The sequence below is a fragment of the Pristiophorus japonicus genome, chromosome 2 (assembly GCF_044704955.1).
Source record: "Pristiophorus japonicus isolate sPriJap1 chromosome 2, sPriJap1.hap1, whole genome shotgun sequence".
Lineage (NCBI taxonomy): Eukaryota > Metazoa > Chordata > Chondrichthyes > Pristiophoridae > Pristiophorus > Pristiophorus japonicus.
Window position 1 is genome coordinate 64,980,892 of NC_091978.1, and position 24,409 is coordinate 65,005,300.

A 24,409-nucleotide genomic window follows, 5' to 3' on the forward strand; every position below is an offset into this window, starting at 1 on the left:
TGCCACTTTTCAGCAGCAGCCAGAAGGGCAGAGCTCGCTTCTGGGAGGCAAAGGGGACTGCCTCGCCACCTGGCTCATGACGCCCCTACGCGTAACCCAGACGGAAGCTGAACGGGAATACAACATGTCGAACATTGCGACATGCAGCGTAATAGAGAGGACCATTGGCATCTTGAAACAACATTTCCGATGCCTGGACCATTCCGGAGGCTACTTGCAATACTCCCTTGAGATTGTCGGTCAGTTCACTGTTGTGTGCTGCATGCTTCATAATTTATCCATCACGAGGCAGCAGCAGCTGGTAGTAGAAGACCCACCTGAGGTGAGAGTGACTGATAATGATGAGGAAGATGCAGATGTCGAGGAGGAGGATGAGGGCGAGGAAGCCATGCAACTACCTGAACCCGGAGCACGACGGCAGAGGAGGGTGGGCCGTCGTGACCCTTTAACGATTGCTCGAGCCTTGTGCCAGCAACTCATCCATGAACGCTTTGCTGCCTGAAGGCTCAGCAGCAACTATTCCACATGGCCCATCTTTACTGTTTGGACCTGTTCCGTAGTGTGTTGTGTTAATGGAACAAATCATGCAAATTATTCTTCTTTACTTCAAAAAGTTGTTAATAATGGAACAAATAATGTAAATGATTCAGGTATGATGTAAAATATATTTTATTCACAAGTTTAACATTTGTTTGTACTTAACTGAACCTTAATAAAAAATATTCTTATATCAAACTTTAAAGTTTTCAGTAAAGATCACTTACAAACTTGTAAACTTGTAAACTTACATAACTTACAAAAAAAAATTTACTTTGAGAATAGTTACAACAGTAACAACAATAATAATAACAGCAGCAGCAAAAAGAGGCTGCACCCATCTCTCCTCCACCTTATTCTAAGACCACCCGCTGCGCTTGGTCTTGGTCTTGGTGACTCCACCCCTGCCCGCAGGCGGTGACACAGCATTTCTCGGGTTGGTACCAAGCTTATTCTTTCGAACATCTCGGGTAATGCGCACTTCTTGAGGGGGAGGGGGGGTGGCAGGTAATGTGAAGGGCTTGGGCCTCTTCAGAGGCTGGTCTGGGGATTGGAGTGGGAGTGGCAGTTGATTCTGTCAGTGGGCGCGGGATCTGGGCGTGTTCCCTTATTGCAGCAGCTAACTCCGACATTCCCTCATGTGCCCTGACAGTGTGTCAACTACCTGCAACATTCCCTCCCTCATGTTTACCGACAGTGTCTCAGCTACCTGTGACATGCCCTCCCTCATGTTGAGCAACAGTGTGTCAACTACATGCAGCATTCCCTCCCTCATGTTCGCTGACTGTGTTTGACCTACCTGAAACATTCCCTCCCTCATGTTCACTGACAGCGCATCAGCTACCTGCGACATTCCCTCCCTCATGTGCACCCGACATTGTTTCGGCTGACTGAAACATTCCCTCCCTCATGTTCCCAGACAGTGTTCCCATTTCTTGTAAGAGTGTTGTTACTTCTCCCGACAGTCCCGATATCTAATCACCCACCCACTGATCGTGTCGAGGAATAATTGGGTAAGGTCAATGCTCTCCGCACTCATTGTCATCATCTGAACCACATCTGTTAGATCCTGCACCTCAGGAGAGCACTATTGAGCTCTCCTTCCCCTCCTCACCCTGGGTGTGGCTCGCTGCATCTCACTGGGACCCGCATCCTCTGACGGTGGGGCCCTGGGTGTGCCTTGCTTGCATCCCACTGGGACCCGTAGCCTCAGACGGTTGGACACTGTTCCACCAACACTTAAACCACTCAGGGAAGAGGTTGGCACCTCAATGGGCAGCACCTGCACCTCCAGAGTGAGTACAACAGTGGGGGCTTCATCCATCACCGCCGCCTCTCCCCTCCCCTTACCCCCATGCTCTTGGTCTGGAAGGTGGGATTGGAAGAAGTTCCCCTTTTCATGCTCGTCCATGTCTGTATCTTCTTCTGCATCGTCCATGTCTGAATCTTCTTCTGCATCGTCAGGGTTGACCTCAACTTTTGAAAAATATAACAGAACAGACAAATGGTTAGCAGCAGAGGAGGGGGCAGGGTGGTAAGAGTAGGCTCACACAGCACAGGCAGCGGACTGATTTGAAGGACCACGATGAATGATAGCACATTGCATCAACCGAAGCGTAGCTGACGGAGACATCCCCATGAACCGAAGCATGGCTAGCCCACGCAGTACTTAACATTTATCAAAGCCAGACTCTGGAATTTGCAGGACTTATCCTCTCCCTCGAGTGTGGGCCCAGCTTGTGCAGTTGTGGTTGCTTTTCTCCAGGCAGGACCCATCAAAGCAGCGACCCTCTCTTCCAAGGGTGTCAGTGGGTGCAGATTTGCCGGGCCTCCTCCTGTTCGAATTCTTTCTCGTTTGCTGTGTGCCACCTTCCTCTGCAAAGATGAAAACATAACTTTTTAGAGAGGGTGTCTTTCTGCTGAGTGGGACATATACAGCTGGTCACATTTACAATTGCAATTCCATTGAATAAATGAAAATATTACTTATACTAACTACTTAACTGAGGTTCTGCCACTTTTTGCGCTGGCCTGTAGACCTCTGGGTGGTCACCATTGCACAGCAATCTTGTGCAAGTTGGTTCCAGCGTTTCTTCACTTCTTTTGGTGGAACTTTTATGTGACCTCTGCTGGTGTCCAGCTCGTGCCATCAGCTCTCAATCACAGTAACTCGTGCCTCCACTTCATCCTGCAAGAAATTCTTTGTCCTTGCGTTGCGTTGCATCTTGTATTACAACTCCGATTTTTCCAATGAGATTTAAATGGCCGAATGCAGACCGGGAGCTGTACTGGGCATGCGCGCCCATAGGAATCACTTTTTGCAATGTGCAGAAGGGCCGGCATAGTTTTTTCAGCGCAGACATTTGACTCCACCCCGCCCCCCCCCCCCCCGCTGGAGGCTACAGGACAGGCTGTGCGGCGCCAATTTCAAAAAATAGAACGGGGAATCTTGCTACTTATTTTTGGAGTAGTTGGGGCCGAGAAAAACCAGCGTAACTCTGGCAGTGCACAATAAAATGGCATTGGGGGAAATTGAGCCCATAGTCGTGGTTTCTCTACCTGGGAATAGTTGCAAAACAATATATCCTTGTGTTTCAGTAAGGTGAAAAGATCAGTTCTTGACATTAAGCAATTGAATTTGTATGAACGTGCTCTGAAGAGGAATTAGCCATAAATTAAATTGAAGAAGCTAATTACATGTTTTACTTGTACCCAGTTACTATTTTTGCACGGCCTACATTTGTGTTTTAGCTTGGTTACATTTTTATTTAAACTCTAAAATAAATACATTGATTAATAAAGCAAACCGAGATGCCACAAAGTAATTGTTGCAATTCAGTCTTACAGTCGGACTTTCAGGCACTTTTTAATTCATAATTTTTATCAAGGTTTCAGTCAAAATTAGTTGCCGTAAATAGTTTTTTAAACTTTTAATCCATCCAGACATTATGGAATTTGCGCTTATATAAGTACTAATATATCCTAAATATAGCATCAAATTTCTTGCCTATCTCTTCCAGGTGTTTGATGCTGGGGATTTTTCTTTGTTATGCTCAGTATCCCGTGAGAGTGACCAGTGTTGGACTGGGGGTGAATTTGTAGATGCTGACAAGGTTGTCATTTGGACAGAAGATGGGAGTAGCTTCACTTACCGTCTACCTTCTAGGTATTTGTCTTGAATTTGAAAGTATTTTTTGAATGTTGATTAATAGCTAAAGATAATTTTTATTGCTGTTTCGCATCCTACACTTTCCAAATCTTGTAAAGATACCCAAACTTTAACATGTATCTTCCTGATGTTTATGCTTATAATTACCACCTGATTATCACCTGTATTATACTGATAATTAGAAAAGGTTAATATTCTAATTAGTGACACAGAGAGCTGGAGTCCGAGAGGGACGGGAAGTGAGTGAGCATGATTCAAATTAGCTCCTGAGTATTACCTGTCACAAGAACAGAAAATGTTAACATTCTGATTAGTGATATCTGTGTGAATTAGTGTGATGAGATGAAGATAAATTGTGTTTCATCATCTTGATTTGAGTTCTTTTTCCAACAAAAAATAAATTAGTTAAATTTTGAAAGCTTGAATTACCTGCTGTATTTTGCTAATTCTATGTACAGGTTGAACCTCCCTTATCCAGATCCCTCGGGACCTGCCCTCTTCCCGATCAGGGATTTTTCTGGACAAGGGGTGGTCACGTTAAATTGGATGGTACAGGTACTGAGCAAGGGGATATCGGGACTGACTGGCTTGGGGCTGAGAGTGTGGCAGAGAGATCACGGAGGGGGGATCGCGGGGTCAGGCCAGCGATTGTGGGAGTCGGCAGCGAGTTCAATTTGTTCATATCGGAGATCTGCGCATGTGCCACCCGGAGGCCGGGAATGGTTCCGGACGAGGGGTGGTTCTGGATAAGGGAGGTTCAATCTATACAACGTTTAGATTTTCTTTGTCTGAGTCTGTGTCTGAGAGGGAGAGAGAGAGAGAGAGACAGGCACCAAGATATATGTCCATGAATCTGACTAAATTCAATATTTGAAGAGATCACTTAGAAAGTCATAAACCAGTGCTTCCAGACATAGGATCCCTCCACTCAGTGCTGACAGACCCAAGCCTTGTCCCTTCCCTGCTGACATACTAAAATCTTCCAGTGATTCAACATTTACATTTAATACTCCTTGTACCAAAACCTGAGTTCACCTGCTACAGTTTTGTGAAACCCCCAGGTTCCCCCAACATAAGATGTTCGATCAGAAGATCCCAGGACTGTTCCCCGATGGTCCTCATTTGGTACAGTGAAGCACAAGACTGCAACCCGTTTCCCCTCCACCCCCCGGGTGTGCAGCTGCACCCTATTTCCTCATCCTAGTCCTACTGCATACCAATTTTCTACTTCCGATTTGTTCATCTTGCATACCATTTTGCTGATTATTAAAAGTCAATCAGTTACAGTTTTCACAGAATAATAGATAAAAGTTGGGAAATAAATCCCAAAAGTGCCAGTAAAATACCAGAATGCTATATAACAAAAATTTAATTTGATTTAACCACTGTAAATCAGTGGTCATGATGTTTGGCCCTAGCGACTACAGCAGATCTTTAAATGAATAGAATCTAACCAGATATTTTTCATCTATTTAAAGTTGCAAGTAAATTATTTCTTGGTTATACAGATTATTACAATGAAGGATATCATCAATTTATTCATGTGCAGGTCTAACAGATCTCTGCATTAACTGTTTCTTCAAGTAGTAACTGTTGAAAATATTAGTACAGGTGCAGCGCCTAAAATCTGGAACCCCCGGGACCGAGGCCGTTCCGGATTCCGGGCTTTTCTGGACTTTCGATTTGCTTTCTGACATCACAAATCCGGAAACACCCGAGCCCAGCAGGCTTGGGTATTTCTGGATTTTGGAACGTCAGAAAGGAAGGGGGGATTCCTGCTGAGGAGCTGTTCGGGCTGTCCGGGGCCCGCTAAGGAGGGTGTCGGGTGAGACCCCGGCGAAGAGATCGTCGCACTGGCCAGGGCCCGTCGAGGAGCTGCTCGTGTTGGGCACGGCTCCGCCGACTAGGATGTTGTCGGGCAGGACTAATCCCGCCAAGGAGATTGTTGTCGGGTGGGTGCTCACCGAGAAGGTCATCGGGCGGGCCGACGAAAAGGCCCCGAGGTAAGGCCAGCGGCGGTGAGTCGTGTGGCGGTGAGGTGAGGCCCAAGGTCAGGCAGCGGCGGGGCCCCAAGGTCGGCAGGGTCGTCGAGTCCGGATTCCGGAACATTTTACGGATTCTGGACGACCCTGTCACTGATTGTCCCGGAGTCCGGATTCACGACACTGCACCTGTAGTATTATGGCTGTTCTCTTTTTAAGCTAGTTATGCATTTTTTATTGTAAATAGTATTGCGCTTACTTAAATCTAAATCCAGGTACATACGGAAGTAATACATTTGTACACGCTAAAGCATTTTCTTAACTCTTTTGGTCTATGAAATTCCCATAAATGCTGCCCTGTTATTCACTATGTTGTGGTAAAGTTTATTGCAGTGAGAAATTGCAATATGTGGCCATGTATGGAAAATTAAAAAATATTTTTCCTCTTTTTGTTCCTCAACAGCTGTTTACCAGCCAGTGAATCGTTCCGCAGTAATGTTGGCAAAGCCATTGAGAACTCCATTCCTCCTTTACTGTATAATGTGTTGGACAGGAAGGATAAATCTGTAAGCAATATTTTGTTCAACAAATAGATTTAAGTAGGCAACTTATTTATTTTGTTGTGTAATATTTTTCTTGCGTTTTGGGAGCATTTATTAAGGTTATATGAGATGTTAGAGAATGGAATAGTTCAATTTTTGACACTAACATTTGGTGCAGTGTTGACTGCTCCCTGTTAGCTGCTCTTGACAGGACCCATTAACAAGTTACTGCACTGTTGTCACTTTTTTATTTCTCACTTTAAAACCAGAATGAGAATTGCATCCTATGTTGCATTGTGGGAACATTGTTTTGGAATGCACCTGCTATATCCCTATGAACTGGTACAAGATTTATTCAGCACTTTGCCGATTAGAGAGAGAGAGGATACTTCATGCCATCAGCTTTGGCTAGATTTGAGTCTAGTTTCCAGCTCAGTAGGTTACCCCCCTGACCAAATCTGTACTATTGCTGTATTGCATTAAAGGAGTTAAATTTTACTTAAATGTGTTCTAGAATTTGCCAATGTAAATCTTTTCGATCTTTGAATTTTTTGCAGCATAATTTTTTTAATCATTCAGACCAGTGCCTTTTAATGACTGGCATTCCTGCACAGTAAAACCTTTGCTGATCGTTAACTCTAAAAACCTGATTCAGCTGGGTTGGACTACACTCGCCTGGTTCCATTCTTACCTATCAAATCGTAGCCAGAGAATCACCTGCAACGGCTTCTCATCCTGCCCCCGCATCGTTACCTCTGGTGTCCCCCCAAGGATCTATCCTTGGCCCCCTCCTATTTTTCATCTACAAGTTGCCCCTAGACGACATCATCCAGAAACACAGCATCAGTTTCAACATGTATGCTGATGACATCCAGCTCTACCTCAGTACCACTTCTCTCGACCCCTCTACGTGCTTTGAATTGTCAGACTGCTTGTCCGACATCCAGTTCTGGATGAGCAGAAATTTTCTCCAACTGACTATTGGGAAGACCAAAGTCATTGTTTTCAGTCCCCGCCACAAACTCCGTTTCCTAGTCACTGACTCCATCCCTCTCCCCAACTTCTGTCTGCGGCTGAACCAGACTGTTCACATATTTGACCCTGAAATGAGCTTTCGACCACATATCCGCAGCACAACTAAGACCGCCTATTTCGACCTCTGTAACATCGCCTGTCTCTGCTCTTGCCTCAGCTTATCCGCTGCTGAAGACCTCATCCATGCCTTTGTTACCTCTAGATTTGATGATTCCAATGCGCTCCTGTCTGGTCTCTCACATTCTACCCTATGTAAACTAGAGGCAATCCAAAACTCGGCTGCACAACTCCTAACTCACACCAAGTCCCGCTCACCCATCACCCCTGTGCTCGTTAAGCAACCCCTCGATTTCAAAATTCTCATCTTTATTTTCAAATCCCCCCATGGCCTCGCCCTACCTATATTTGTAATCTCCTCCAGCCCCACAACCCCCCCGAGATATCTGCACTCCTCTAATTCTGCCCTCTTGAGCAGCTCTGATTATAATCACTCAACCATTGGTGGCCGTGCCTTCTGTTGCCTTGCCCCCAAGCTCTGGAGCTGCCTGCCTAAACCTCTCCGCCTCTCTACCTCTCTTCCCTCCTTCAAGACGCTCCTTAAAACCTCTTTGACCAAGCTTTTGGTCACCTGCGCTAATTTCTACTTATGCGGCTCAGTGTCAAATTTTTTAATCTCGTAATCCTCCTGTGAAGTGCCTTGGGACGTTTCACTACGTTAAAGGCACTATTTAAATACAAGTTGTTGCAGGTAAATTTTTGTCATCCAAGTGTAAGTGGTCTCAAGCCCATAATTTGGTCCAGTCAAATCTGCTTACTTAAACTGACTAGATTTTTCAATTTTAGATTTCAAGTAATGAGTCACTTTGTATAAAAGTTGCCCATTTTATTTCTACTTCAATTGTACCCCCTGCTTGTTAATCACTAAATTTACCTTGAGGCTGAAAGAGGTTACGTGGATGTGAAGAACTTGGAACTGGGGAGAAATTGTAAAAAAAAATAATTGTTAAGCAAGGTCTTGACTATTGGTTGTGTGACTGGCTGTCCCAGTTAGGTATTCTTTTGTGTTCAGCGTCGTGATTCACTTCCGTAAGCATATCTTATGATCTGGAGTGCTCCTATTTTTGCCCAATATCTTGTTAAACAATAGCATGACTGAGGATTCGTAAAACAGAACTTGGTGTGTATATTGGCTACTGAATTATGATGTGTGTCATCACGTGAATTCTCCTCTGAATATGTAATTTGCTGAGACAAGGCACAGACTTCGTAGCAGCAGCTGGTTTAGCTGCATAAAATTTATGCATGCACAGTATATGGTTTTTTCGGTCAAATATTTCTACACTTTTTGGGTTATGAAAAGAATAAATATCTAACTTACTTTCAATCTAAACATTTGCTTATCGTCTCTAGCTTAGGCCTTCAAAGCTAAACTGATTCAGGTTCAAAATACAGGCAGTCTTTCCCTGCTGTATTTACAGCTAGCCCGCTTCAGATCATCACTCTCATCGCTTGGTGCATGAAAATGAGTTTTCCAGCAAACTGGCTTTGGACCAGGGTGAACAACCTTCTTAGTCATGGCGATCATCGCCAATAATGCCATTGTAGCAAATTACGGGCCAGCGTATCAAATGAAAGGCAGTCATCTTCATCAGTGCAGCACTCCCTCAGTGCAGCACTCCCTCAGTACAGCATTGAAGTGCCAGGCTAGATTATGTGCTAAAGTTTCTGCAAGTGGGAATTGAACCCACAGCCTTTTGACTCCGAGGCAAGAGTGCGACTGCTACAACACAAATGGTTTTCAAATAGCAGAACTTTTTTTTTAGATATTGTAGCAGTGTAGCAGGAGGTTTGTAATTCATCTGCTCAATGCAATCGGTGTCCAAACTACAACACAGAGACAATATGTAATCTTTCTTGTGCTTATGGTGTCATGGTGAAGCTGTCGAGCAAGATATGTATGCATATTTAAAGAAGTCGTAAAGTCTGCGGCATATCTTGCTTGATAGGGCTTTTGGGGAGAACAGAGGGGGAGATGGGGGATTAAACGTCACTAACTTTATGCTTTTAACCCTGCCCAAAATGTTGAGTCAATTTGGAAGAGAGGAAAAAAGCAGGCGCATGATCAGCACAAAGGAAAATAGTATTTTTTTATGGATCAATGAGAAGGAAAAAGATGAAATAAAAATATGTCCTCAACATTACAGGACACTTGCATTTTACATTGCCTTTCACAATCTCAGGACACCCCAAAGCACTTTACAGCCAATTAAGTAGTTTTGAAGGGTTGTCACTGTGGTAATGCAGGAAATGCAGCATCCAATTTGTGAACAGCAATGTCCCACAGACAGCAATGCGATAAATGACCAGATCATCTGTTTTAGGGGTGGTTGAGTGATAAATGTTGGCCAGGACGCTGGGAGAATTTGAATAGTGCCATGGAATCTTTTACGCCTATCTGAGAGGGAGACGGAGCCTCGGTTCAACCTCTCATCCAAAAGATGGTACGTCTGACAATTCGGTATTTCATCCATATTGCACTGAAGTGCCAGCCTTATATGCTCAGGTCCCTGACGTGTAGCTTAAACTCACAACCTTCTGACTCAGAGACTATTCTCACGGCTGACTCCTAAAAAAGCTAATTGACCATTTCACCTGTGCTGCAGTCCCTCTTCAACTGGAGTTATCTACCATTTGTCTGCTCTTTTCTTTATATTTTTCCAGTTCCATTTTTAATTCTGTGACTAGTTGAACCTAAGTCTGCATTAGAGCAGCAACTCTTCTGCTTTTTAACTTCAACCCTGAAATATCAATTCTTCTTGTTTTAAAATGAAATAAATTGCAACTTTGCCCACTTTTTGATTTGGGTAAGTGAAGACATTTACCATTATTTGAATTGAGGCCTGATTAACTGATATCGGGAATCTCAAAAGCCATAAAAGGTGACCGCCCCTTATTATCATGTCCTTGTAGAGTGTAGCTGGAAACCGCTACACGTGTTGCTCCTGTATTTGCTGTACCCAGGATGCTAAAGCATTAGGACTGGAGTAAGCCCTTGGTTTCTCTGAGTGCACATACAGTTTGTGCTGTTGCAACATTTAAAGAAATTCTATTACTAACTAAAGTATGGATGGCCTGCAGGACTTCATTATAAGAAACTAAGGAGCCAACCAAAATAAAAGTTTGGAAACATCTGACGTGACATCTTTTTGTACCTTTCCATGAGAGTACTTGATCCTAACACAGGAAGTAGAACATATTCAAATGATCTACTTTTGATATAGTCCTTCTCATTCTTTTAATGTAGTTAGTCATTTTTGTTCATCACTTCCAACCCCTTTTCCCACTATTTTTATTTCTGTTAGGAGTGTTTTCGATGTGTCACACTTCAGGGAAATAACTGGTTCATTAACTGTATAATTATAGCATAATGCTTGCTGCTGCCTGCATTAGAACGAGCTGACTTGTATGTGGTTGGAGCTTTTATGTAGTCTCGGATTGTGGGGAATATCTGATGACTATCCAATAACAAGAGTATGAAACTCCTGAGGAAAAATTTCCACCGTGCATTGTGTAGTGAAATCGTAAATAATTAGGTTTATGACTAAAGCACATAGAGTCTCAGAATTTAACAGTTCAGAAGATAGCCACTCAAGTCTTTTGCTGGCTCTTTGCGAGAGCAATCCAAAATTAATTCCACAGCCCTGCTCCCTTCATCATAACTTTGACCTTTCTCTGCTTCAAACTCCTTCACCCAGAGAATTGTGAACCTGTGGCATTCTCTACCACAGAAAGTTGTTGAGGCCAGTTCGTTAGATATATTCAAAAGGGAGTTAGATGTGGCCCTTACAGCTAAAGGGATCAAGGGGAATGGAGAGAAAGCAGGAATAGAGTACTAAAGTTGCATGATCAGCCATGATCGAAGGGCCGAATGGCCTACTCTTGCACCTATTTTCTATGTTTCTATGCTTTATCCGTGGAGGAAATTCCCACACTGCCTTTTGGTGGATAGATTACTATCATAACGTATATGGAGGATAAACTAAATTAAAAAATGAGGCAGACTGTACTAGTATTGACATTCTCTATACATTCTACTCGTGAAGATACCTATAACTGTCAGCTGTGGCTCAGTGGTAGCACTCTCATCTCTTAATCAGCAGGTTGTCTGTCCAAGTGCCACTCCAGAGACTTGAGCACATACTCTAGGCTGACATCTTAGTGTAGTACTGAGGGAATGCTGCACTGTCAGAGGGGCTGTCTTTTGGATGATGCGTTAAAACAAAGCCCTGTCAGCCCTTTCAGGTGGATGTAAACAATCCAATGGCATTTTGCGAAGAAGAGCAGGGTGTTGTCCAGTGTCTGGCCAATATTTATCCCTCAACCAATAACACTAAATCAGATTATCTGGTCACATATTGCTGGATGCAAATTGCCTGCTGCGTTTCCCGACATTACAGCAGTGACTCGACATCAAAAGTACTTAATTGACTGTAAAGCACTTGGGTGGTTCTGAGGTCATGAAAGGGGCTAAATAAATGCAAGTCTGTTTGGTTCTGTTCTGTTCCATTCCTTTCTGCTCCTTTACATTCCATTATTGTGTGCACACTAGTGTTCAAAGTAAATTTTCAATTTGAAGTATGCCTCATTTCTATTACTCCTCATTTCTCAAACCTTAATGTGTTAACAGAACTTGTATGAGCCAAATTAAGTCTTAGCAAGTTGAGGACTAATTTGGTTTTCCTTTTTAAAACTGGCTTGAGCCAGAAAACATTAAATGAGTTGCAATTTAGAAAAAAAACTAAACTAAACAGTGATAACATGGAGAATTAAAGAAAGAAATAATTTGCATTTATCTATATAGCCTCAGGACATTCCATAATACTTTATGATCAATTAATTATTTTTGAATTGCAATCATTGTTTTGCAGGAAAACACAGCAGCCAATTTGCACCGAGCAAGATCCCACAAATAGCAGTGGCATGAATGAACGGTTAAAATAACATTTTCGTCCGGTGTATATTTAAAAAAGAATGGAATTGTATTTGAGTAAAAGGCATTTTTATTCAAACCCAAGTTCACTTAGATTTCTTATGTACACTCTTCATTTTGCATTAAGGTTATTATGAATTCTGTTTTTCATTAGATACAGTAAAGGGGGATCTTGCGAATGAGATAAACCGAATTATATTTTCTTGGGCTAGTGCTCTTTATAAGGACCAAGGTCGAAGCAATTGGAAAATGGCTGCTGAGGTGTGAAATGACAATTCTGCATTGCTGTTGGTAGACACTGCATAGACTGCCCCTTTTAATATGATCTGTGAAGTGTTCACTGGCTGGCAAAGATCTGGAGTAAAGATATTACTGGTAAATAATCTATTGGGGAAAGTAGTATTTCATATAGTGTTCATTGGCAATATATTTTAATAGCAGCAATATTTCAATTTTAATCGTACAAATTTGAGCAGAGTGTAGTTTTCTTTGATAGAGAATGCAATTACTGCAGTCCTATCAGTTAGCCAGTAGAGGATGCTGTAGTATCAGCAGGTACTGTATATTTTATTTCAGAATTACAGCATTTGCAGTTTTGTTTTATCTTTTTTAATATTGGTTTCAAACTCTTGTCTGTAACTCCTATCCTGGGCTGCTGAGAAACACTGCATGTTGAAAAACAATACAGACAGCAAGATTTTAGTCATACCTCCACTGATTGTGAACATTTAAATGCAAGTAGCAAAGAACAAATCTTCTTTTGGAATCTTTTTGGTTAATTGGCTTAAAAATTTCAACAGTCCAGATATTCCCACAGTATTAAGGGAATGTGTGCACTCATTTATACTTCAATTCATTTCAATGGTATATATTTTTTTTAAGTATGCTGAATTGAAATGAGGAATAGCTTCTCTAAACCAAATAATTCTGTCATTCTCTCGATAAGCTGGCAGATATGGCAGGATGACAATTGTGTCCGTCACTGTGTTACCTTGGAAATGCAAAAAAAAAAGTGGGTACGGACAACTACAGTCAGTTGAAGTAGATCACGTGCAAAAAGGTGGCCACGATGTGATAATGATTGAAGTACTATGTTTGTAATTAAGTATACAGCTCCTTTTGAAAGTATTAAAACATATGGGGCCCAAGTTTCTACTCGCGAACGGCGCAGTCCCAACCTGGACGCCTGTTTTTCGCGCCACAAAGTGCCCCTAAAAAAATACTCCGTATTCTCCACCTCCCTGCAGGTCCTCTGGCCCTCGGCGCAGCGCTGCACGAGCTGTAGGGGGGCGGAGCCAGGTCCCTGCGCTGAAAACAGTGCCGGGACCTCTGCACATGCGCACTACAGTGGGCACGCAAGTGCAGTAGCTCCAGGCGCCCGAAACTGTGTGGGAGGGGCCCAAAGCACGCAACCCCTAGCCCTGGCCCAATGACCTCACTGGGGCTGCGTGAATAAGGCTCCTCCCACGGCCAGCTCCTGCTCCCCCCCCCCCCCCCCCTGACCAGACCTGGCACCCGCTCCCTGCCCCCCCCCGCCTCCGGACCAGACCCGACACCCGCTCCCCCCCCCCCCCCCCCCCCTGGACTGGACCCGACCCGCGCTCCTGTTCCCGCTCCCCGCCTCCCCGACTGGACCCCACCCGACCCGCGCTCCTGTTCCCGCTCCGCCCCCCCATCCCTGACTGGACCCGACCCGACCCGAGCTCCTGTTCCCGCTCCGCCCACCCCCCCCCCCGACTGGACCCGACCCGACCCGCGCTCCTGTTCCCGCTCCCTGCCTCCCCGACTGGACCCGACCCGACCCGCGCTCCTGTTCCCGCTCCCCGACTGGACGCGACCCGACCCGCGCTCCTGTTCCCACTCCCCGCCTCCCCGACTGGACCCGACCCAACCCGACCCGCGCTCCTGTTCCCGCTCCCCGCCTCCCCGACTGGACCCGACCCGACCCGCGCTCCTGTTCCCGCTCCCCGACTGGACCCGACCTGACCCGACCCGACCCGCGCTCCTGTTTCTGCTCCCCACCCCCCCCAACTGGACCCGACCCGCGCTCCCGCCCCCCGACCCGACCCGAGCTCCTGTTCCCGCTCCGCCCCCCCCCCCCCCCCCCCCCCCCGACTGGATCCGACCCAACCCGCGCTCCTGTTCCCGCTCCCTGCCTCCCTGACTGGACCCGACCCGACCCGCGCTCCTGTTCCCGCTCCCCGACTGGACCCGACCCGACCCACGCTCCTGTTCCCACTCCCCGACTGGACCCGACCCAACCCGCGCTCCTGTTCCCACTCCCCGCCTCCCCGACTGGACCCGACCCGACCCGCGCTCCTGTTCCCGCTCCCCGACTGGACCCGACCCGCGCTCCTGTTCCAGCTCCCTGCCCCCCCCAACTGGACTGGACCCGACCCGACCCGCGCTCCCGCCCCCCGACCCGACCCTCCCCCCTCCCCCACTGGACCCGACCTGACTCCCGCTCCCGGACTGGATCCGACCTGACCTCTCCCCCCCCCCCCCCCCTCCCTCTCTCTCCCTCCCTCCCTCCCTCTCCCTCTCTCTCTCCCCCCCCCTCTCCCCCCCCCCCCCCCCCCCACCTCCCTCTCTCTCCCCCTCTCTATCTCTCCCTCCCTCCCCGACCCGACCCAACCCAACGCCACCTACCTGTAAATCTGGTGCTGGGGACGGGTCCTGCCCGAAGTCTCAGGCCGGCCCGTTCAGCCTTCGGTCCCGAAAGGCCTGCCTGAAGCACTTTCACACAGGTAGGAAGATGGTTTATTTAATCTTTTCTTATAAATTTTTATTCAGGTTGGATTTATTTGTATAATATTTGTATAAGTATAAATAAGGATTTATTATAGAATTTAATGACTTCCCTTCCCCCCCCTCCCCCCCCCACCTCGTTCTGGACGCCTAATTTGTAACCTGCACCTGATTTTTTAATGTGTAGAACAGGTTTTTTCAGTTCTACAAAAGTCTTCACTTGCTCCATTCTACTTTAGTTTGGAGTACGTTTTCACTGTGGAAACTTTCAAATCAGGCGTCAGTGGCCGGACACGCCCCCTTTTGAAGAAAAAATTCTGTTCCAAAGTAGAACTGTTCTACCTGACTAGAACTGCAGAAAAAATAATGTGGAGAATTGCGATTTCTAAGATAGTTCGTTCTCCACCAGTTGCTCCTAAAAATCAGGCGCAAATCATGTGGAAACTTGGGCCCATCGTGTATTTTTTGCTACTTGCATATGAGATGAAACTGCAGTCTAAATCCAATTTTGATCATGAGATCTTGCAGACTCTTGCTGTCCATGACATTTGTTGAAAATTGAATAAAACTGTCTTTCTTTCCCAGCTGCAAATTGCAACTGATTAATTTGTGGAACTCATAGACTAGAATGTTTTAAGTATATAATGCATCTCTAGGTTCAAAGTGACATTGGAGAAGTCTGCTGTTGCTTTGCTCTCAGTTTATGCTGTGTTAAGCATCTGAGCTATTATCTTATTATGCACTCCAGCCCAAGTGTTCTATAAAATACAATTGGATGTAACTTTAAGGTCTTTGTGGATGGATGAATTAAAATGGGACTTTGTCAACCACAATATTTTTGAGATATGCTGCAAGTACTATATGAATTAGGCAAACTAATTCCTGATAATCTTCAAGTAGTAATATCTCAGTTGTTCTCTTGTATATATTATCTGTTGTCTGTGACATGAAACAAATTTATGGTTGGTGCCTGTAATAACAGCTACTGGTGGTGGAAATTGTGACCTAAAAAGATAAAATTCCAACATAAAAATGAAACTTTAATTTCCTTGATAGCTCAGTTGCTGATTGTACTGAGTGTGTGGAACTGAGTTTTGTAGGCCAGGTAGGCCATGGTTTTCACCATATTCTATGCTGAGTTAACTAATAGGCTCAGGTGGAGCATAAGCACCGGCATGGACTGGTTGGGCCGAATGGCCTGATTCTGTGCTGTATATCCTATGTAATTAGGAGGCAATCCTGGGCTTGGTGTGGGGGGGGAGGAGGAGATCAGCCCTGGTTCCGACAACTGATCATAATCCAGTTACTCCTTTGGACAAGTGTGTATGTCGAGGATGGGATTGCGTTTGGCTGTGATGCATCCTATGATTGAGAAATCTGCGAACACTTGCTGCCAAGACTCATACATGAGGAATGGTCACTTGGATGAGATCCTGAAGTGCAGGGATGTTCATGCAGCAACTGTTGTGGTGTAATTGAAATGTGAAAGTCACAGTATAGTATAGTCACAAATCCAAAGCCCTTCTGATTTCATTACCCCAAACAAGACCTACAAAAGGTGTTAACCTGATGCAGTAATATGTTGACACCAGTTTGACACTTGGAGCTGACACAAGGCTCGAGATTCAAATGGATGTTACTATGATATTACATCATTGGTGTTGGCATCTGCTGACTGGTGCAAGTCTGACTCAGATCTGTAGATAATGTGCTAAAAGACAGTGTAAGCGATATGGAGCTAGGTTAAACTGACAGGATACATTACTAAGCTCCATTCTGGCTTCCTCTGGAACTCGGGACACCAACTGTACACGCAAGCAATAGAACTCTTAACAATTTCATGACGCCAATACAACCGCGTTGGCTTGATTTAGTCAAAGCTATTCAATATGCCAGCAGGTTAGGTAAAATATTGTAGTTTATTGAATTATCTGAAACTCTCAAGTAGATATAAACAAGTGTCAATTCATTGCATTCATACCTCTGGTTCACAGGCTGTGGGTTCAAGCTCCAGACCAGGACTTAAGTGCATAAGCTAGCTGACCGTCCACTGCTATACCGAGGGAGTGGAGTGCTGTATTGTCGGAGCCGCCATCCTTAGGATAAAATCAAGATCCCGTCTGACTCTCTGGGTGGACTTCAGAAATTCCATAGCAATATTTGAAGAGGAATAGCAGTTTTCTTTTTCTCTCAACAATTACCACAAAAATAAATTAATTGCTCATTTATCTTGTTTGTGTGACAGTTGCATAAATAAGCTATTACACTGCCGCTTCAAAGAGTAATTTGATGCGATAAAGCCCAATGTAAATGCAAGTAATTTTTTTTTAAGTGGCAACTGCTGGAAATCAAATGAAAGCAGACACACAAAACCGGCCCATCAGCATCTGGGTTAACATTTTAAGTAGAGACCTTACATCAAACTTTTCTGATGAAGTGCCTCTGCCTGAAACATTAACATATTTGTTTTCTTTTCAGATGTCACTGGTTCTGTTGTGTATTTCCATCAATTTCTGTTTATTTCCATAATTACTGATGTACTATTTTTTTGATTTTGTGTGCACGATAACCTCACAGTGGTGAACTATTTGAAATTTGTGAAAGACAGCCTTTATTACATAGTTCCTCTTGGGAGTAAAAAGTACTGTTAACTCCCAATGAAATGCAATTTATTTTCCATTTAATATTATGTCTGGCTAATTTTCAAATGATTCCATCAAGTTTTCTTGGTATTTTGCTCAACAGTTGTAGGTCATCAAAATATGCATACTTCTAAGAACTGAAGGAGAATTGACCACCGTGATGACATTTTTTATATATATAATTTTGAGAATATTGTGAAATTAAGAAATCGTTTATGTTTCATGCATTTCTATAGTTCAAAGTTCCATGAACCCATTCTTGTGTGAACTAAGCAGTGCGCCAATTTGAAAGGTCAAAGGACATACAGTAATGCTCAAAGTATTGGTTCAGAGAATTTATGCAGTGAGTAGCATCATACTATGAAGATCCCAGGTTTGATCTCAAATCTGCATTGCAATGGGGGCAGTGGTAAGGGGCACTACAATGTCCCTCACTTGGCTAGAAAGGGAAAAATGAGCCGAGGTTCCTCTTTATGGGCCCAACATTGCCCAAGCTGATTTTTCGCCGTACTGACCTGAAGCACGCTGACTTTGCGCGCTGGAAAGGACGCCAGAAAAAAGGGGCCCCATCCTGGCCGCTCCGGAGTCGTGGTGTGGCGTGCAGACTGAAGGGGGGGACGGAGCAACAGGCCAGCGCAGAAAGCTTTGCCGGCACCTGTGCGCATGCTCAGTTAGGGCTGCGCGCATGCTCCTGCCCTCCCAGCGCGTCCTGCGGGCTGTGAGCAGGACCCGATGCTCACAGCCCCTATCCCTGGCTGAAGGGACGCCCGATCTCGCCGCACCTTATCTCTGGCCAAGTGGCCTCTTGCACCGGCCGGCTGGCCCGCTGAGTTCCCAGGCGAGGTAGGACTTCAGTTCTATTTTTTATTTCGTGGCTGTGCTTGAGACTTTTGATTGGGGGGGTGGGGGAGGGAGGGAGGAGAGTTTTAGGGGAATGAGAGAGAAAGTGTGTATTTGGGGGAGGGGGGGTGAGAAAGAGTGTATTGGGGGGGGCGGAGGAGAGTGTATTGGGTGGGATGGGGAGGAGGAGAGTGTAGCGGGGGGGGGGAGGAGTAGAGCTTTTGTGGGGGGGGGGGAAGGAGAGAAAGAGTGTTTTGTATACCAGCCTCTCTCTCTCTCTCTCTCTCTCTCTCTCTCTCTCTCTCTCTCTCTCTCTCTCTCTCTCTCTCTCTCTCTCTCTCTGTGGCTACCTCTCCCCCCCCCCCCCCCCCCCGCCATGACATCGCGGCCAGCAGCTTGCATTTCTCCGGTAGGATTTACTTCATTTTTATTAGTATTTTAATTGTTTGAGCTTCTCCTTGCAATGTTTGGTGCTTGGTTGTTGAGGTCCTCTCCAGTTCGCTTCCCTCCCTATCCCTGCCCTAATGTCTGCCGAATGTGCGCTGCTTTTTCTTCGCTGCCCACAAGGTTTTTCAGAGCTGGCCACATACGCTGACCTAAGTCGATTTAGAGTAAGTTTTTGTTGGTCAAAGTGGCATAAATGGCCAAAACTGGCGTAAGTGTCTGGGAACGTCCCCTTTTGGAAAATAATTACTGACCTTTTTTAAAAAAAAAATCGTATCTAACTGACTTACTCTGGAGCAAATTTTGGGGGGAAAATGGCATTTGTTAACTTATGCCAAAAAAAACAACTTACTCCAAAAAAAATTGATGCAAGTCATGGCCAAAATTGGGCCCTATAATCGGTATCGAGTGACCACCACTGGAAGAATGCGTGTGTGCGGACAGGATTAGTCCTGGCTGAGATGTCTCCGATGGTCAAATCATGTGGTGACATTATCCAGGCTCAAATAGCAATAATGACCAATTAGGCAATGTGCCAAAGGGCAACTGATGACCATGGCAAGGAGTAATTGACTTTAGGAGGGGAGGAAAAAGGAGAAATGTGAGGGGGATAAAAGTGTCTCGCTGTTTTAATTATTTTAGCAAGCTTGGTGTTTGAAGCACTTTTCACCGTGCAAGTCGTCCTGAACTCAGCTCAGTAACAACATTTCTAAACCACTCCCTTGGGACCAGACTCAATAAAAGAGAGTTTACATAGAATTACAGCACAGGCGAAGGTCCTGGCACTCTCTTCTGTAACTCCATTCCCCGCAGATTCTTTTTTATTCCTCCTTTTCAAATATTTATTCCATTCCCTTTTAAATGATATTCTAGTCTCTACCTCAATAGCCACGTGTGGTGAAGCAGCCCATGGTTCAATCCTTCTCCCTTCCCTCTTGATTCTTTCAGTGAGAATCCTCAGTCTCAGGCCTCTTGTTCCCTATTTGCCCACTAGTGGAAACAATCACTGTCTATCCACAGTAAAGTCAACAGCAGTGCTTGGGAGATACATGCCCCATTCTGGGAGACTCGCAGGCAATCTGGAAGGATTGGCAATCCTATATTGCATACATCTGTAACCCTTTGGTTAAAAAAAAATACCTGGTTTCCTTCCTTTCTTCGAGTTTACTCATTATTAACTGTCCCTTGGTATTTGATTCATTTGATACAGTGAACAATTTGCTTTGATTGATTTGATTACTTTCCTAGCCTTGACTGCTGCAATTAGATTATCTCAGTCTCCCGTTTTCCAAAGTACATAAACCCAACTTCCTTAACCTTCTCTCAAAACTTGAATTCCTGATAGCTGAAATCATCTTTTTTTGCCTCTGTGTCCTCATAAAGTAATATCCTTTCCAGGATTAGGCGACAACAACTGTAGATTGGGTCTGATCACGACCTCGTACAGCATCAATGCAATCTGTATTTAACTTATATTCTACCCCTCTGCAAATATAATTCTGTAGCTTATTCGCCTGTTTACTTGATTTGTTTGTTCATTCATGATATTTTGGTGAGGTCTGGGGCAAGAAACAAGATTGGAGAAGTTGCTGAGGCTGATGGTGAAAGGAACTGAATTAGCATACAGAATTGGTGTCAGCTTGGCTCAGTGGTAGCACTCACATCTCTGAGTCAGAATGTCATGGGTTCACGCCCCATTCCAGAGAATTGATCACAGAATCTAGACCGCCACTTCACTGCAGGTCCAAGGGGGTGCTGAACTGTGACAGGTTTTGTCTTTTAGATGAGTAATTAAAACCAGGCCCACCTGCCTTTCAGATGGATCACAAAGATCCCATCGCACTTTTTGAAGAAGATATCATGGGCAACATTTATCCTTCAACCAACACCTAAAAATAGGGTCAAGGGAGCAGGAAGTGGGTCTCATGGACAAGATGAGCGTGGAGAGGTCAAGAGGGGAGATCAGAAAGAAACTGGAGAAAGATGTGAGTTTAGGGCTAAGGCAGGTGGGAGCCTCAGATAATGTTTGCCCCTGTGGGCTAGGGGAAGGAAGGGCACTCGCAGAGGCAGCTGATAGGATGGTCTCAATCTTTGAGACAAAGAAGTCCATGAGCTTCTCACACTTGTTGGAGGTGAGTGTGGTGGAGACATGGGCAGCGTGGTGGCCCCGACTTGCAAGAGACCATCACTGGCAGATCAGGGCCATAAAAGGAGTGGTGTGCGGCGGCCCTGGAGCAGCGTGGTGGCATTGCACTGCAAGGTACAGCACGTGCTGGTCCGGGAGAGTGACGGCTGTGAAGAGGGCAACTGGATTGGACCTTGCAGTGCAATGCCACCACGCTGCTCCTTTTATGGTCCCGACCTGCCGCTGATGGTCTCTCTCAGGTCGGGGCCGACATGCTGCTCCAGGGCTGCCGCACACCGCTCCTTTTATGGCCCTGATCTGCCAGTGATGGTCTCTTGCAAGTCGGGGTCACCACACTGCCCATGTCTCTCCACCACACTCACCTCCAACAACAAGTGTGAGAAGCTCATGGACTTCTTTGTCTCAAAGATTTAGACCATCCTATCAGCTGCCTCTGCGAGTGCCCTTCCTTCCCCTAGCCCACAGGGGCAAACATTATCTGAGGCTCCCACCTGCCAAAATCCAGGTCGTTCATTGGTGCGTGGGCAGGTACAGCAGGAGCGGTGAGGTCGGGGTGAAGGAGCAGCGAGAGATTGTAGAGCGACGTGATCGGGGCCCAGGAGAGGGGTGAGTTCGAGCCCCGAAGAGGTGAGGGCCCAAGGGCAGCATAGGCCAGCCCACACTGCGATATGTGTGCGCGCACTCGGTCCTTGCAGCAGTGCTGGTCTCCAGTCATCTTGGTTAATCCTTCCCACTGGACCAAGACCTAGCTCTGTCAAGTCCGTGTGGTGGCTGGTGTGCAACGGTCACCACACGATAAAAAAATTCATGCACAGGCATCTTCCACCCTTCCATCTGTAGTTCGGGACCTGGAATATTAGATCCTTCATTGAAACACCTGTGAACTCATCCCTTTTTCTTGTGGAAGCAAGTCAAACTCGATACGAGGGACCGCCGAAGAAGAAGAAGGAGGTGGTGGAGGAAACAGGGGAAAGGGGTTTAAAGAGACGGTTAACATTCTAGAATGATCCTGGAATAGTCAGCAGTTTTTGTAGACCAGAGTAGGACCCGATGCTTTATGTGGTCGAGCCAGATTTGGTGGTGAATGGCTAAACCAGTTGTCCGCCACATCTGTTCAAGTCTGTGCCCCTTGGACTTGAGGGAACGAAGATGAGGGCTGTACCCGGGGGAACAGCCAGGGTGTGAGAGAGTAATGGTTTTAATAGGGACTTGGGCATCAAAAGTGAGGGTGTGGATGAGCAGATCGGTGGCGACAGAAACGTCATGGCGAAAGGAGCACCAAACGTTGGACAGTTTGAGTTGATTAGTACAATTGTAAGAGAGTTTTTTCCAGGGGGGATTGGGAAGGGGGATGTGGGTGGAGAGCGATACAAGGATATGGTCAGAGATGGCCTGATCTGTAATTGATACGTTAGGAATAGCGAGGCCACGAGAGAAATATTCACGAATCAAATATCTTTAAAATGTACAAGTTTAACATAGTGCAACTGGTGAGCTGTTCAGTGCTACAGCAATCATAATTCATCCTTTCAGAAAATGGCGCTGTCATTTTCCTGATTTGGTCATTGCTTATGTATTAGTATCGAATAACAGCAATTATATACTTGGCGTTTTCAAGAAATATGATATCCAGAGTCAAGATTTTTGTAAAATATTAAAAATATGTTTTGAAATTGTTCCGGGAAGAACTGTCTTGTTTTCAGGATTTTGTTTTCCCAGAACATGAACCATAACAGCATATCTCTTTCACTTCTTGCGAGTGAAGTATTCCAGTTTAGGATCTTCATGTAATTTAACACTGTGCGATTACTACCTTTGGTTTTTCAAATGCAGAGATTGCATGCAGGAGTCATTCGCTGAAATGGAGAATTATTTTTTCAGGATCTACGGTGAATCCAGAAAAGTGAAAATGAAACTTCATAATATACCCATCAAAACACTGACTTTTTCAGATCGTACTTTTGTGATACCGTTTTAATGTTAAATACAGTGTGGATGACCATCACTGCACTGCTTTCAATTTTCTTTAATTAGTTAACAGATACCTCCTAAGTGAATTGGAAGGCAGTAATCCAGTTGAGCGATTTGGATGTCATGTACTGCAAGAGCAAAGCTTGAGCAGTTTATTTTTAGCATCTGAACTCTGAAATTGGATTACAGTCTTAAATAAACTGAGGGGTATAGTGCAGTGAATTTTCCTCTTTCTTACCATTGCGCTATTGTCTTTCTGATGACATACAGCGTATGACATAAGGTAAATGATTTAATTATGTGGGATCTGAAGGTATATTGAATCTGACATTGGACCTGCAATATTACAGCTGGTTATTTTTTTTTAAATTGGCAAGAAAATTCTCAGTCTTGTGCACGTTTGATTGCTCAAAGGAGACTAAAGCAGAATGTTTACAGTCAAGCTACGATGTCACAGGCCAATAAAAAGCCTGCTTTGGTATTAAATGTTTAGTGGCCAGTAGTTTGATTCCCCCACCAGTTTTTAGCATTGGAAATGCTTTATTATAGGGAGGTTAATGAATGAGTGAATTCATTATCTGAATGAATTGAGGTGTAATGGAGATTGGTCAAAGGACACATCTCTGTATCCTAAATGATATATTCATAAAGAAAAATGTAATTTGAAATTGCATATTTTGAAATATTGCATCCTTCAATGTAAGCATGTGGATTTTAGTAAATATTTTTACTGCCATTGTTTCGTACTGTTGTACTAGTGTAGTAATTTTTAAAATGTGTTATCACAGAATTACTTGCATAATCTACTAAATAAGGTAAAAATTTGTTATATTTTGTTTTAGTGCAAAATACTACAATAATTATTCAATGCTTCATTTGGCTTTGTAGAGCTTTTAAAATTTGTTTCATTGTTAATCCATTTGCACATTTCATTTGATCTAGATGTTAATACCATTATTGTTATATATGATTTGAACATTAATTGTTTTCACTTATTTTTTTTCTTTTGCTCTGTTCCTCTTCCTCCACCATTTATTTACCCTTTTGGCAGAGTGTCCAGCATGTAGAGTATGGGTTTGTGGGGGAGGCAGTTGTCCACGTTCCTCATGAGTGTTACCCCGACCCTGTAAAGGCCTGGGAGCTCTACAGACCTCAGCTGTTATCTTGCGCTCGGCCTTTTGAGGCACCAGTAAGAATCATCAACCATTCTCTCCCTCTGTATTGGTGTGTCTCTGTCTCGCATTGTGGTATTTGATGACTAAAGTACCAATAGTTCATCTTAACATAGACTGGTGGCTTGCTGCTATTGCTGCTAATTTTATAATTTTTGACACAAAGTGGTATGTAATAAGGTGTTTCGGCA

At 44.7% G+C, this 24,409-nt stretch overlaps 1 protein-coding gene across 6 annotated transcripts in view; it reads left to right on the forward strand.

Moving 5' to 3' along the window:
- Positions 1–24,409, forward strand: part of LOC139239069 (WD repeat-containing protein 7) — a 1,036,818-nt gene that overhangs the window by 125,408 nt on the left and 887,001 nt on the right. For 4 of the 6 annotated variants that reach the window (XM_070867593.1, XM_070867585.1, XM_070867609.1 and 1 more), the window contains exons 9-11: positions 3,558–3,703; positions 6,152–6,254; positions 24,098–24,235. In XM_070867593.1, the coding sequence (XP_070723694.1) occupies positions 3,558–3,703; positions 6,152–6,254; positions 24,098–24,235 (387 nt within the window). The remainder of the gene's footprint in view (positions 1–3,557; positions 3,704–6,151; positions 6,255–24,097; positions 24,236–24,409) is intronic. The other 2 variants (XM_070867617.1, XM_070867625.1) reach the window with 1 other exon arrangement.